We start from the raw sequence: 15354 nt of genomic DNA on the forward strand, positions 1-15354 counted from the left end.
AGGAGGTCCTCAGCTTTGTTTTGGGGGGCTTAAAAAATTGTTTCTCATGATTTTCTGGCTTAACTGGATAGTTCTGCTTTGTATGATCTTGACTGGGCCACTGGAAAAGACTGGGAGACCCAAAACAGTCTCATTTACTATGGCTGGTAGTTGGTACTCATGCTGCTTAGACGTGCAGCTGAGGTTTTTCGCCAAAGGTCTTTGATGCTCCTTCATTTGAATCTTGGAGAAGGCAATGGCACCCCACTCCAATAGTCCTGCCTGGAAAATCCCACGGACGGAGGAGCCTGGTAGGCTGCAGTCCATGGGGTCGCTAAGAGTCAGACATGACTGAGCGACTTCACTTTCACTTTTCACTTTCATGCATTGGAGAAGGATATGGCAACCCACTCCAGTGTTCTTGCCTGGAGAATCCCAGGGACGGGGAAGCCTGGTGGGCTGCCGTCTATGGGGTCGCACAGTCAGACACGACTGAAGTGACTTAGCAGCAGCAGCAGCAGCATTTGAATCTCCTCCTAGGGTCTTTGAGCTCCTCACATTATAGCTTTCGGATTCTAAGAAAGTGCATTCTACTAGTGTTGGAGGGTCTCCTGTGGAGGTGTGGGTCGGCACTGGCAGCAGCAGTCTTGGAAGGGACCCCTTGGCCTAAGTTCTCTTCTCAACTTTGTTTTTAAAATAACCTAGAGGTTAGGGGAGAGAGTGTGAGCATAGTCATGACTGCGTTGACACTGTTTGAAGCTGGGTAATTGGTACTTGGTGATGGGCTTCCCTCATAGCTCAGTTGGTAAAGAATCCACCTGCAATGCAGGAGACCCCGGTTCAATTTCTGGGTTGGGAAGATCCGCTGGAGAAGGGATAGGCTACCCACTCCAGTATTCTTGGGCTTCCCTTGTGGCTCAGCTGGTAAAGAATCCGCCTGTAATGTGGGAGACCCCAGTTCGATTCCTGGGTTGGGAAGATCCCCTGGAGAAAGCAAAGGCTACCCACTCCAGTAGCCTGGCCTGGAGAATTCCATGAACTGTATAGTCCATGGGGTCGCTTCCCTGGTGGCTTAAGAGAGTAAAGCGTCTGCCTGCAATGCGGGAGACCCGGGTTTGATCCCTGGGTCGGGAAGAACCCCTGGAGAAGGAAATGGCAACCCACTTTAGTACTCTTGCCTGGAAAATCCCATGGACAGAGGAGCCTGTTAGGCTACAGTCCATGGGGTCGAAAAGAGTCGGACATGACTGAGCATACATGTGATTCGGTACATGAATGAATTGGTACAATGAATCAGTACATGCGATTCATTCTTTAATTTTGTATAAGCTTTGTCTTTTCAATTGGTTGGGCACGACGTGGTATCCCATTTTGCAGGTGAGGAAACGGACTCCTCAGAATGGCCCCAAATCACAGTGGGAGAGCCAGGTCCTGGCTGTTCTTTTCCCCCACGACTGCCTGACTGCCAGGTGGAATTCCTAAACCGCCGGTAGGGGATCCTCCCTGGAGAGCCCCTCCTTCTCTGCAGCCCTCCTGCTGGCAAGTGGTGTTGTCCTAGGGGGACTTTGAGAAGGACCAGCCACCACAACCAGCCATCAGGCCAGACTTGGCAGGCCCAGCGCGGCCACTTGTGACCGAAGCACCCCAACCTCGGCTAATCCTGAGGAGAGGAGAGGCCGGGGAGTCAGGCCTTTCGGACAGAGATGGGCAGACAGGCTTCATCCATGCTCAGCCTGGAACCTGCTGGGGATTTACCCTGAAGAAAGTACTGCAGTCCAGAAATGAGAGGGGTGAAGATTTTGTTTCTTTTTAGCAAGATCTGAGGAGCCAGGGACCAGTGCAACCTGCCACCTGCCATGGTTCCCAGAACCATCTCATCAGTGGCTGCTCCTTGGGCTCGAGCTGGCTGGTACTGGCTTATGTGCTGGCCATGGATGCCCAGCACCAACTTCCAAAGTATGGGTGCGAGGGGTCCAGGCTGGGGTGAGTTACAGGGTTAGAATGAGTCACTTTTTTTTTTTTTAGTTTATTTATTTGGCTGGGTTGCAGCACGCAAGATCTTTCCTTGTAGTGCATGGACTTTCTAGTGGTGCGCAGGCTTAGTTGCTTCACAGCTCGTGGGATCTTAGTTCCCCAACCAGGGAGCAAACCTGTGTCCCCTGCATTGCAAGGTGGATTCTTCACCCTGGACCACCGGAGAAGTCCCCGAGTCCCCTCTTAAGCATGTCCAGGTATTTAGGCTGCATAAAGATAGCACACAGTGACCTCTCATCGCCTGAGGCACAGGGCAGGAGACCAAGCCTTTCTATGTCAGTCAGCTAGTTGGAATATGTGAGGTAGATATCATTCCCATTTTACAAATGGGAAACTGAGGTTCAAGGAGAGTCCCCCCTGCCCCCTGAGGTCATAGATACAATTAGGGACAGAGGTCAGGCTCAGCCCATCTCACAAGTGGTGAACACAGTCCTTCCCTGCCTTGTCCTTTGTTCTCTGTCCCTATTCTTCTCAGTACTGGCCCCTCTGACGGACCTGGGCTGCTGGGGGCCTTTGGAGGTAGCTGGCTCAGCCTTGAGCTGGATACTGGAAATCAGCAGCCGGACGTCCTTGGTGACTGGCTGAGATCGCTGGCTTGCTGGAGGAGAGCCAGCAGTTGACAGTGTGGGGGACGAGGGACCCTCAGGTCACAGAGGGACTCGGGCAAGATTCCCCAGCTCCAAGGATGCAGCATGACCCGCAGAGGCCAGACAGCAGAAGGGACTGCCAAGGAGAGCTGCCGTGCCGGATAGCGGAGGCCTGTGGTTATAAGGAAATCTGGGCTGGTGGAAGAAGGTAGAGGAAGTACAGGCTAGAGCCTCAGATAATGTCTTTTCAATTTTAAGTTATTGGGTTTGATTATCTTTAAAAACGTGCTTTTTAAAGAACATTTCAGAAATCAGAAAAAAGCTGTGGGAAAGGAAAGGAAATTCCCCACATTTCCCCCTGCTGAAGAGGACGCAGGCCCTGAGAGAGGGTGATGTGGGGCCTATGCAGCGGGTTGGCCCTGAAAGGCCTGCTGCACATCATGGACACATCATAGACACCAGCTCCTGGGGCTAGTGTGGCTGCTGTGAGCTGGGCACCAAGGTCTAGAGCTGTCCTGGGTACACCTGGACCTGTGGGAGGGTGTGGCCACAGGGTGGGCCTCCCTGCCTGCTCACGTATGGAGGTCAGAGAGGGCTGGTGCCAACTTTCTGGACTCTGGGAACAGATGCCCAGGATTCTAGGGGAGCCCACCTCTCTTAGGATGTTCTGGGAAGGTCGTCCAGACAGACAAAGCTCTGGCCAGTTCATTCTCTCCCTGCTCCCCAGACACCCTGGTCAATGAAACGTAGGCAGCCTCCAAGTTCATGGGTGGAGGACCTCCCAGTGCAGGCCTAAGGGGTCAGCTTCGGCTCAGTGGCCCTGCCTGGCTGGTTCCTCTTGCTCCAGTGCCAGGCACATTGAGGAGGGAGGGAGGGAGGAAAAGAGAGAGGCAGGGGAGTCCAAGGCCACTGGGAAGGATCCTTTCTTCTGAACCAGCTACATGAGCACTTTTCTAACAGTGTCTGGGAGTCCAAGGGTTCCAGTAGGGGTTTTAGGGCAGGCTGGGGAGCTTTGGGGGGAGCACTGTCTTTCTATCTGGGAGTTTGGCGTCATGGTGTATTTAGAAAAAGTTTTCAAGACTGAACCATTGATCTGGTCTGGCAGGCAGAAAAGATGACCCAGAGAGGTCAGGGATTGGTCCAACTTGCCCAGCAGTGGGGTGGGGTGAGGGGTCAGTGGCAGAACCTCAGCTTTGGGGCTGGGGTATGAGGTGTGCAATAGTCTCTTCCCACAGAGCTTCCAGCTGGGGTGGGGAGTTGGGGGGCGGGTGGGGAGAAGGAGGAACTGGATCTTAGGGAAGTTGGGTGTTGAAGACTGGAATCTAGGGCCTCAGGGGAGTGGGTGACCCTGGGGGCTGAGGCTGGCCCCCAGGGGTCCCCCATGATCTTTATACAGGAAGGGGTGTTGGGAAGTGGGGGTACCACTTGGGCTGAGAAGTGTTGTGCTGTACCAGGCCCTAATGAGGCCTGAAATTCAACTGCATATGGGTTGAGCTGTGATGGCCTCTAGCGTCCTCTTACAAGCCCAGGTCTGTTCCACTGAAGGGGCCAGTTTTTCTTTGCTGGGCATCTGGAGGGCCGTTTATCAAAAACTGTGTTTTCATGGTAAGCAGTTTGTTTTTACTTGGATTGGGTTTACCTCGAGGTGGTTTGGGGGAGACTGAGGAACAGTGGGAGGTCAATGCTACTCCTTCCACCCCATGGGTCCCTCTAGGGATCCCTGTAGTGGAGCTGGGCCCTGTGACCTTTGAGTTTGAGGGGAAGCTGTAGGCAGGGACAGAATGGGCCACCGACACCTCACAAACCTGCAGCCAATGGGCATGTTCCTCTGCATCTAGTGCCCAACTGGTGCCCTGAGTTAGATCCACAGCAGAGTAGAAGTGGGCATTCCTATCTCGGTTTTCCAAAAGATTCCAGCGTATCTCCTCTCTCCCAGCCTTGGACCACCCACAGCCCTCTTACATGGATCAGATCAGTCCCATACAGGTTCCCACCTTTTGGTTACCTTCTCCCAAGCTGGTCTGTCCCAAACATCCAAGGGATGAGCTAGGGGTGGGAAGGGGCGCCTGGGTGAGTAGGAGTCATCCGGGGACTCATCCAGCAGTAGCTCTGGCTCCGCAACACGTGATCTGCACCCACCGCCCGCCCTTCCTTCTCCCTTCTCCCCTGCCTCCTCTAGATCTCTGGCGCCCGACGGGCCGAACCCTCGCGGAAATGCGGGCGTCTGGCTCCAGAGAGCCACCTCCGCCTCTGCGGCGGAAAGGCCGGCCCGCCTTGCCAGGGGGCGCGCTGGGTTGGGGAGGGCTGACTTTCAGCTCACCGGGCCCCGCCGAAGCCATCGAAGATGCGCCTTTTATTCCCGGGCCAGCAGCAGGAGGCTCGCGCGGCGCCCCAGCAATGAACCCATCCGTCGCGGAGCAAGGGGATTATTAGTTTGCTCTTCATGGAGAGTCGGTGGGCTGGGTGAAGGCCTTGAGAGATCGGGTGGGTGGAGGGAGGTCTGAACACCGCATCCAAGCACCACGGGGCCTCTAGGGGCGAAGCCCAGGCAGGACCCCGCGGGCGCGGCAGGCTCGGGTCTGCCCGCTCCCTGGGACCCGCGCCGGGTCCTCCCGACGGCTCCGAGCCGGCTCAGCCGCGCGGCTGCAGTGACACCCAGTGGCGGTGGCGGGAAGTGCAGGCGCCTGTCCCTCGGCTGCAGTTAAGGTCCGCGCCTCTCGAGGTTCCCACTCGTGGTTACGAGCGGGCACCCCCAGGAGAGAAGGCCTCGCTTTGCAGACTGCCCCGTGGGGCACTTCCCTTTCCCCTCCCCCAGTTTCCTCCCTTGCAGTCGCCCGAGCACTGGGAGATCCTGCAAGGCTGCAGTGCCCGGAAGGGCGGGGCGGGGCGCAGCGGCGGCGCTGGGCTGTGACCCTGAGCAGTTTCACTTCTGGATCCTGCTTGGGGTGTGATGGGAGAGTACCTGGGCTGGGGGAGGAGGCGGGGGACACACGGCTTGCCGAGGTCCAGCGCTCAGGACCCCGAGTAAAGGATGGGTTTTTACTTCTGGGGTGTCACGCGACCCACGCCTTCCTCCATTTTCCACCCCGCCCCACGGGTTCCACTCCGCTGTCCCCGGAGCTACGGCTCCTCCCCAGCAGCCGCCGCCTCCGCGGGGGCTGCCGACCCCCGGAGAGGCCCCGAGCGGCGTGGGCGGCAGGAGGAGCGAGCTGTGAAGCCGCAGGCAGGGGGTTAGGCTGCGGGCTGCTGAGACGCCGAGCTGTTTCTCAGAAGTGCAGTTGCCCCTCCCCTCACACCCCCCTCAGCTCCCACCTCGCACCGCACCCCTTCCCCCTGCCCCCACCCCGGCCTTCGCTGTCCTCTCCCAGGAAACCCCAACCCGGGAATCTGGTGTCTGGGTCCACGAGGATTTAAGAGAAGGTCCTGAGAGAGGACGGCGCGGGCAGGGCCGAGGTTCAGACCCAACCTCTCTGCTCATATTCCGAGCCTCCCACCATGCCACTGCCCTGTCCCCACCCCACCCCCAGCTTGTGGGCCAGGGTTGGAATTTTATAGAACGGGTTCCTGTGACCACTTGGGAAAATCTTAGGCCTCCAGTCTCCTGGCTCCAGCGCCCCACCTCCCTCCCAGTGCCTGAGTTTTGGGGGAGAGAAGGAAGAGCGGACAAAACCCTGTTTCTCTCCTATTCTTGTTTCTGGACAATGGGAAAGCCCTGGCTAGAGCAGTGGGGTTGAGGCCAGGCTGAGTCTGTTGGAAAAGAACTTCAGAAACCCCTGACTCCGGGCGGGGTAGGGTGGGGGTGGAATCTAGGCGCAGAGAGAGAAACCAAAGTGCCCAGGGTGACCCAGAGAGCGGCAGGGCTGAGGTTGGAACCCAGGAGTCTGGACACTCAGCTGGAGTTAATGAGGCCGGCGTTTGTTTTTTGGAGACTTCAGAGCTCTGCTGGATTCAGTGATTTGGTCTGCTTTCTCCCGCTTTCCCCCATCGTGGGCACACACACACAGTGTGTGAGGAGAGGGAGGTGGAGGTGCTGAGGATGTGATTCCAGTGGGGGTGGCATGGGGATGGAACCCCTGGAAGGATGAGCCTGGGGGAGGAGGCGGCATCTGCCCCCCTACTTCCCATCCACCAGCCACCCCCAGAGCTGTGGTTTATTTGACTAGGCAGCCCTTCTGGGCCCGGGGGTGGGGGGCGCTGGGGGGTTGAGGGGAAAGGCGAGGTGATGGGAAAAGGCTGCTCTGGGGCTCCCTGCCCCCTTAGTCCTGGGGAAGGGGGATGCTTGACATCACCCGCAGGCCCTCTAACCCCATTCTTTCCACTGCAGGCTCTTTCCTTGGGTATGTTCAGTTATTCTGGGGGAAGGTCTGTTATTTGGGGGGAAGGGAGGCAGCTGCCTACTTCACAGGTCAAGACAGAGTTAAAAACAAAACCGCAGCAAATTCAACACCCCGTGTCCTTCAGGGACTTTCCATGACACCTTCCTTCCCCCTCTCCCCTCAAGCCAGGGAGTACCTCCCCAGAGGGCCTCCCCACCCCAGGTGCAGTGGCTTTTGGCTTTTATGCAAACAACTGTCTGACTGGGAATGCTCTGCAGCCTGACCTTGTGTGCCCTGCCGCAGGAGCTCCTCTGCCAGCCCTCAGCAGGCCTGGCCTTCCCAGGACTCTCACCCTTTGCCCCCAACTCTTCCTCAGACTCTGGATTCCAGGGGATGGGAGGGAGGCCAGGAAGCCAGGTCCTTGGCCCTCTGCCTGCCCTGGGGTGGCAGTTGCCTGCAGGTGGAGGCTTGCACCGCAGCAGCCAGCAGCCAGGGTGAATGGCCTGGTTGTGTGGAGAGATGGGGGAGGGGGAGGGTGCAGGTGTTGGGTGGCCTCCAAGGCCAGGCCCACCCCGCCGCCTCTAAAGCATCCACTCAGTTCCTAAGAATTAGTAAAGGAAGCTATCCACAGGCTGGAAGAAAGGAGCCCCAACCCCAGCACCAGTCAACTGCTCAGCTGGCTCCTCAGCCAAAGGGGAGTCTCCCTGCCTCCTTCTCCTCCTCTTCTCTCTGAGCTGCTTCGGCTTTGGGAAGGGAGTGAGGATGGGGAAGGCCGCAGACCATCCTCTCCAAGGCTACCGAGCGGCCATTTTTAAATGTATTCAATGCTCCCAAACACAAGCAGGCTGCAAAGCTGTTCTTCCCTCCCTGGCCTTAGTGTTCAGATTGGAAAACCAGGTGGAGAGCCTCAGGACAGCCTGGTGATGCTGAAGGGAGGGAGATGGTGCTGAACACAGAGCCATGAAAGCTGCCACCAACCTGGCCCCATGATAGCTAGTCCTGACCTTCAGCAGCGTCTTCCTCCCACCTCTTCCCCAGAGGAAGGGAACAGTGCTCTGGGTGAGGCTGAGCAGAAGGCCAGACCAGCTCTCAGACTCTTTTCTGAGACAGAATAGAGGATATCAAGACAGGAAGAGAGCCACATGATCCCAGCACCATTCTCCTAGGAGTTAGCCCCACCGGCACCCAGCTTGGGCCTCCAAGTACCTACAGACTACATCTCAATGTGGTGGCTGAGTTCAACTGCAAGTTGAGTTTCCCAGAGTGGATGTTTCTCAGACCCCAGAGATGGAAAAATCAGGAGTTGCCTATCCTTTAGGAAGGATCCCTGCTGGGAAGGGAGGGCGGGGTCGTGTCTTGGAACTGGGAGACACCATGCCCAGTGTGTCTGTTTGCCATGCCCAGGCCCCCAACCTCCTCAGGTCCCTTTAGTGAACTAAGGGCCAGTGGACCCAGAGTCCCACCATGGGCACACGGGGCCAGCAGCAGGACACCAGCGGCAGGTTGAGCAAGACATCAGGCAAGATGTTTTAGTTCAATGATAATTCTGCTTATCTAAGTATCTGAACTTTAAGAAAGAGCCAGAGGGGCTAGATTAAGAAAATATACCTAGGGGCAGAAGGAATTCCATTTTCTGACAACAACAACAACAAGTGACAGGCATGCGCGAGGATTAAACACACCAGTATTTTTTATTTCATTTTTCAATGTAAAAATCAAACATAAGAAAGAAACTTTGAAAACTATCAGCAGGGTTGTTTTCAACGCGGGAATGCACTCATTAGGGTTCTGGCAAGGTGAGCATTGCTACATTTCAGAAGCTGAACCTGTACAGTCTTTACAGAGGAGTAGGGCGCTACAGTGCTCCAACGGGTCGGACTCCAGGGTCAAGAGGGAAGGTCACTGCTGGGCAGGGAGGGCATTTCTGAGAAACCCAGACGAGAGTGCTGTGAGCACAGGCTGTGTCAAAACCACTCGGCAAGGTCTCCCTCCCTCACTCCTGGTGGGAAGGCAGCCCTGAGCCCCAAACCACGTTCCCTTCTCCGCCCCCTCCCCCACCCCGTCATTCTGCAGACAAGGGTCATCCACAGACCACACGTGTGGTGGCTTTGGCAGCCAGAAATTAAAAATAAGCTACGGTTTTTCCAGTAGCCAAAATGATCCCTCACCAAAGCTTACAGACTGAGAACTTGAGCATGCAAAACCACAGTCTGGGTAAAGGGATGTCTGCTTTTCAAATGACCTGCTAATTCTTTGCAACCCACAGTAATTTGGTTTCTGTGAACCCACAGAAGCAGGCTCACTGAAAAGGGCCTTGTCTGCTAACCTGGAAAAGTCCTTGTGTAAATGAGTCACTGGCAATGGGATCAGTCATTTTTAAGGCTGCCCCATTTTCCTAACATGTCAAAAGGTCTCTTCTCAGTCTTCTTAGGAGAGGAAGAAGCAAAGCTGCCCCCACATACAGAAAATGAAGTAGGCCCCACAGATGTGTGACTTGGGCTTGGGAGAAGGTGGGTGACATCATGGGACTGCTCTTGGGCTTTCTAGAGTGGGATTGATGGAGAGATGGATGGTGAGGGCCACTTGAGGGAACTAAATCGCTGGGAGAATTAATGGTGGAGGGCTCATAAGATGGTGAGGGAGCAAAGCCAGTCTACTTATCTGACAGCAAAATCATGAAGTTTCTGTACCGTGTGGTTCATACCCATTGGTTCTAAGGTTCAGCATATTCTTTACTCTTAGGCATTAAAACAATATGATGCAAACTGTGTGTTCGGGATCAATTGCCTCTAACAGCAAGTGAATTTCTATCATGGTCTTAGTATGATTTTTGAATATTTTCCATGTCTTTAAATCCAGATACAGAAATACGTGGAAAATCTACAGCCACCCAACATAATCCACCCCTTCCCCCCAAAAAACAAAGTAATGTTACCTAATAGACAAAATTACATAAAACCTCACAACATCCTTGGGAGGTAGATATTGTTATGTCCTTACATTTTTAAAAATCAAAACATTAACATTCCAGTTTCAAATAACAATTCAATATCAGCATATGACAGTTCACTATTGTAATATTCAGAGGAAACTTGCATCCAGCTTCTTCAAAGTGCAAAGACCTGTTTCTCATGTTGACGACACGGTGTGGGACAGGCTATATACAGCTTGGGTCAACAAAGGCACAGTCTTGTGCTAGGAGCTACACAAGTCGAAAGTCTAGACCTCTCTTCTAGGCTCTTCCAAGTCCACAGTCACTGATCATTCTCAGACCTTTTCAGTCGGTTAGGCTTAGAGACGAGTCCTTTCCCTGGGATGGCCCAGGTTTGGCTTTTGGTTTTAGGTCAAAATTGTCCTTTTCACAGGCACTTAAATCCCCAATCATTCTGCTTCCTGAACTCTGCCTATAGAGAGTCTCTGAACTGTACTGTCTGAGCACAAAAATAGCTTTAAAATTCTTTTAAAAGATGAGGAAGATCACTGCGTATCTCTTATCTCCTGCACAGCCTGAGTCCATTTTCTAGGGCAAACTTTTCATCACTCCCCTTTCTTTTCTCTTCTTGAGCTCAAACTTCTAATTCTCTTTGTCAAAGAGCCTGGACACTCCGAGGACTCAAATCTTGAGTGTTTCCAAATCTCCACTAGAGGCCAACGTACCTACTCATAGTGGGGTACACTTTAAAGTCAGGACTTCAAACACTAAACATTTAACATTTACACTGCAGTCTTACTGCCGGTCCTAGGATATATATCAGAAGTATTGCTTTTTCCCCCTAAAAACATTCTAAACCTCACATTTAGCTGAGGGAAAAAAAAGCAGAGGAGGGGAATAAAAAGTGATACAGAAGCTCCTTGGAAAAAGCATTATGCTGATGCTAGATTTGTTACTAACACAGTGTTTCAACTGAATAAAATGTTGTGTTTTTAAACATCTCTCTTTGCAAAAGAAATCTGAGGTCATTTTACTTCTGGGTCTGGCAAAATGTTAAATAAACCTTGCCTTTAAAAGGTGAGACATTTTGTCACTGATAAAGTTGGAAGCTGAGTCAGGAACAGCTTAGAATGGATAACAAAGCATAACATTAGCTAGCTTATCTGTGTCAAGGTTAATATCTTCTTGGAAGACTGACTTAAGGAATCTAAAGACTGGTGGATTTATTAACATTTTTTCCTGGTGGTGGTGTGGAGTGTAATGGGGGAAGACACTTCTACCAGGGAACTGAAGGAGGGAACACAGGCAACACTTCCAATAACAATCAAGAACGTTTGGGGAACAGCTCTCTTCCTTTTCCACTCTTACCACCTTGGCTGTAAGGGAATTTTTCACAGGTTTGGTTGCTCCTCAGATTTCGGCCTCCTGGGTGTGCCGTGGGGGCCTGGCTAACAAGAGGATTGGGGAAAGTGAAGGAGAGAGAAAACCTACACAGCTCACAGTCACAGGGACTCTGGCTGAGAAAAGAACTGTGTTGTCAGAAGCTGACGAAGACCTCACTGTAAGGCAGGGTCAGATGTAAATCTTAACCTGCCCTCCTCTCTAGGCATCTTGCTAAGGTTCTTCACCTCCTTCCCAACCCCAAGCGAGGGAGAGGGGTAAGTAGGATAAGGAGTGTCTGCAGAAGTGTTTACCTGTGTTGTGGCAACTGCTACATTCCACCCTGTTCCATTTCAAGATTTAAGAATGTGGAGTTTCCACATACACATTTTCTCTGGACTTGACATGTCCCAATCCAAGGCTCAAAATGCAACAATGAATGTGCAGCCTGTGTGAGGGGTCATCTCACTCATAAAACTGACCTCAGAACGATGGAAATCATTCAGAAAATCCATTAGTCACAGAGACAACCAGGGTCATAGCTGCAGAGTCCCCATCTTGGTGGGAAGGGCTTTAGTTTCACTATCCTAAGGTGCAGAAGACGATGTCTTCTCTAAAGACTCTCCCACTAATCTGGTGGAAATACTCGCCTTCCCTAGCTTTCTCTTCTGCTAATCCTTGCTTCCGAATTCTCTTCCTTTTGTCCCCTAAAGAGTCAACAGGATGTGTGGTATTTCAAAAATATAACAAGCAGGTCCTCTTTCACAATGGGTGTAAGCAACCTGGTGTGGCTTGGGGTCTAGGATCACAGAGACACAGGGATGTTCAGGATCCCGCACACTGAAATCCAGCTAGTCTTCTGGCTGAAATCCCAAACATGTTGGGACTGTTGCCATGGAATTTCACAAAATCTTTTTTTCCTGAGACAGACGCCATGCTACAAAGAAGGATAAGCCATTTGTGCAGTCTGAGGTGGAACATTTAAATTACTGGCAGCACACAGACGCATTGAGTTTGAGCCTAATGCATAAAGCCCTTTCGAAATATCAAGGCAGATACATAAAACACTGTTCTACCAGGAACTGGGGATTCTTGCCTCTGCTAGAAATGTTCACACAACTGACTCTTAATTTGTAAAGAGGCTCCATGAAGTGGTCCCCGGAAGCAGCATTGATTTTTCCTAACACGGTTACTTTCAAAGGAGAGAAAAATAAGGCTCTGTAAGCAGCCGCAGGCGCCAGTCTGTGCGCACACTCGGGGGCAAGATCAAGATGCCTTCCTGTTTTTTGTTCCTCCCCTTCACACTCACAACTCAGTGGTTACAGGAAAAACTTAACAACACTACCATTTTCACACCAAAGAAATGTGGAACATATATTCACATACACTTACTCTTCTGCTCAATACCCATACACCAAGAGGCTCAAAAAGAAATAATTGTGGTTACTACACAATCACATAAATGTAAAGCTGGAAAAGACCTTCAGAGAACATCAAAATCCAATCCAACCCCTAACTCTATGGTTGAGGAAACTTAGTTTTAAGAGTTAAGTGATTTGCCCAAAGTCATTCCGCTAATTAGTGGCAAACATGGAATTCAGCTAACAGATTGTGTGACCCCTATTCCACTGCTAATTTTACAATTATCACAACACTTTTCCTTGACAGCATGTCTCCCATAATTAATGAGAAAGACGGCCAACACATCTGCAGAACCAAGAGCAAATTTTTAGGAAACTGTGGAATACAACAGCTCCATTTAAAATGTGTGGGGGGGGCTGGAGCCCCCAACCCGCCTGATGGAGGACAGCCGCCAGCAGAGCTGCTCTCTCCTCACCCATTCTGAAGCTCAGCTCTGATCATGGTGTCTAGCCTTGATTCCTTCCTGTGGGGTGGGGGAGACTAAGTCATACTTTTGGTATGATTCTTTGGTTTTTGTTTTTTTGTGATTTTTTTTTTTTTCAAAAGTCATTGGCAAGTTTGCTTTGGGTTTGTACACCAATACTCCACGAAGGAGATAAAAAACTTCCGGGTGGGTTGTTCCTCCCTCCCTCCATCCCTGGTGATGCTGCTGAATCACTCCCCCTTCAGAACCACGCCTGCCAATCTCCATCGTAGGAAAAGGATGCCATCATCCAAGCAGACAACCTCCTGGAGTTCCAATGACAGACAGTCTATGTTTAAACCACCGGTTCTTCTGATACAGAGTTTCTTCTGTGCATGGTTTAACCCAAAGCAGCTTTAATGGGACAGGGGAGGATAAAAAGTAGAAGTGGAAGTATCATCGGAAAACTTGGGTTTTTTCGCTTGTGTGATAAGAGGTGGATCTGATGCTTGGAGAGTAGGGGCTTTTGGTAACTTATTTTATGGCTGTTCTTTTCCTTACTGTTCGACTGTAATTTGGGATGGAGAGTTCACATTCTAACCCTTCAAACTTGTGTGAAGTGCACATGGGCTGGTTTCCCAGCAAGGTTAGCTGGTCAACAGTTCTTCTCTGTGGACCCGAGCATAGGACTATGAGGCTTTTCCACAAATGGCCAATGTATTTAGAAAACAATGTCTCACACAGCACAACCAGGGGACTCTTCTGATTGGCAATAGACTCCAAAGAACGCCTGTCTATTGCTACAAAAGATTATGACCAAATATTTCATTGGCTTTTAAATATAAAATTCATTGGCTTTTAAATTTCCCTGATGGGAAAACACAGGTTTCACAAAAGTAGTAACATGATATATCTGCAAACGATTTCTGAATGGGGACAGCATTTCTCTGCTGCCCACGTGAACGTGATCCTTTGGACACTAAAATGTTGTGGAAAGGGGTTTGGAACTGAGTTTGAGAGTGATTTGTTAGGCATTATCAGTTTTTAAAAATGATATGGAATGATCAGGTGACACTCATCTCTGGGCCTGGGTGTTCACTTCAGCATGGCTCTGTGTTCTCCTCTGGCTATATGAGACGAGAACTCATAACGATCATGGCTTCGATATCCACACATGTTACACTCAAAAGGGTCACGAAAGCCATGGCAACCCATGTGAATAGTGAACATCACATAATCCAGGAAGAGGACTCGGCAGTGGTCACACCGGTACACATCCGTCACCTCCCCTTCTTTGTTGATCACTTTGATGGAGTCTCTTGGGCAGATGGGTGGGGGCTTGAGGAGTTCATAAGAGCGGGGGCCCTCCTTCAGAAGTGGCATCCCATTGCGGGCCCGAGGAGGGACCATGGGGTTTTGCTGATAGATGTGATTCTGGCGTTCCTCGTGGTTGCTGTCAGTGTCCGTGGAGTCGTGGCCACTGTTGGTGGGGGATAGACCTCTTTCAGAAGGCAGGCTCTTCTCTGGCAGGTGGATGTTCTTCTTTTCCAGCTCCTGGGGGGCACCATTTGGCATCTCAGCGCGGGTGAGGGCTATGGGGTACATGCTGCTGATAACCGGGACCATTTCTGAGGTGGGAGCAGGTGGCGTCTGGACCAAGGGGCGCAGGGCTTCGGCCCCGAGATAGCTGATGGCGTTATTGATGGCCTGGTCCATCATCCGGGTCTGGATCATCTCACTCTCCTTCTCGTACATGTAGCTAGGATTATAGCTGACATCAAAGCAGTGGCGCTTCTCACCTACAACAAGGGAAAGAAGCGGTGACAAAAGGAACAGCACAGAGGCACAGAGTTTTTAAAATGATTTTCTGGAGTCCTTGAGAAATGAGGAAGGACAAGTTGCCTGCCTAAGAACACTCAGCCCAGGCGAAATGGTCCTGCACGGTGCTGAAGTCTCAAGGGACAGTGGTTGACAGCACATGTTTGGACAGTCAAAATAACTGAAACCAGCAGGCAAGAGGGAGTCAGAGATGTCACTAAGTTGAGGCTACAATGTGAGTTGTTTCCACTGCTCATGTCAGAGGGGAACCCTGGAGAAAAGAAGCAGGAGAACATCAGGAGGGGGCTTAGCAGGGGGTGGGGAGTTGCCAGTGTCAGGAGCGTGGGGGCTTCTGTCTCTCTACTGTTCGTGAACTCTGAAGATGCAGTCCATTCCTGAACTCTTAGTTTGCTTGTTCTTTTCTGCTTGTAATAGTAGGGAGCCAGGGGGCCGGATGTGCTGCAAAAAGTGGGGATGCTCTGA

The 15354-nt window shown here is 51.7% G+C and overlaps 1 protein-coding gene across 6 annotated transcripts in view; it reads right to left on the reverse strand.

Moving 5' to 3' along the window:
• Positions 1-8588: 8588 nt before the first annotated feature.
• IKZF3 (IKAROS family zinc finger 3) overlaps positions 8589-15354 on the reverse strand; it is a 90561-nt gene continuing 83795 nt past the window's right edge. For all 6 annotated transcript variants that reach the window (XM_070389787.1, XM_005898008.3, XM_005898014.3 and 3 more), the window contains one exon: positions 8589-14852. In XM_070389787.1, the coding sequence (XP_070245888.1) occupies positions 14149-14852 (704 nt within the window). In that variant the 3' untranslated portion in view covers positions 8589-14148. The remainder of the gene's footprint in view (positions 14853-15354) is intronic.

Source organism: Bos mutus, chromosome 19, assembly GCF_027580195.1.
Source record: "Bos mutus isolate GX-2022 chromosome 19, NWIPB_WYAK_1.1, whole genome shotgun sequence".
Classification (NCBI taxonomy): Eukaryota; Metazoa; Chordata; class Mammalia; order Artiodactyla; family Bovidae; genus Bos; species Bos mutus.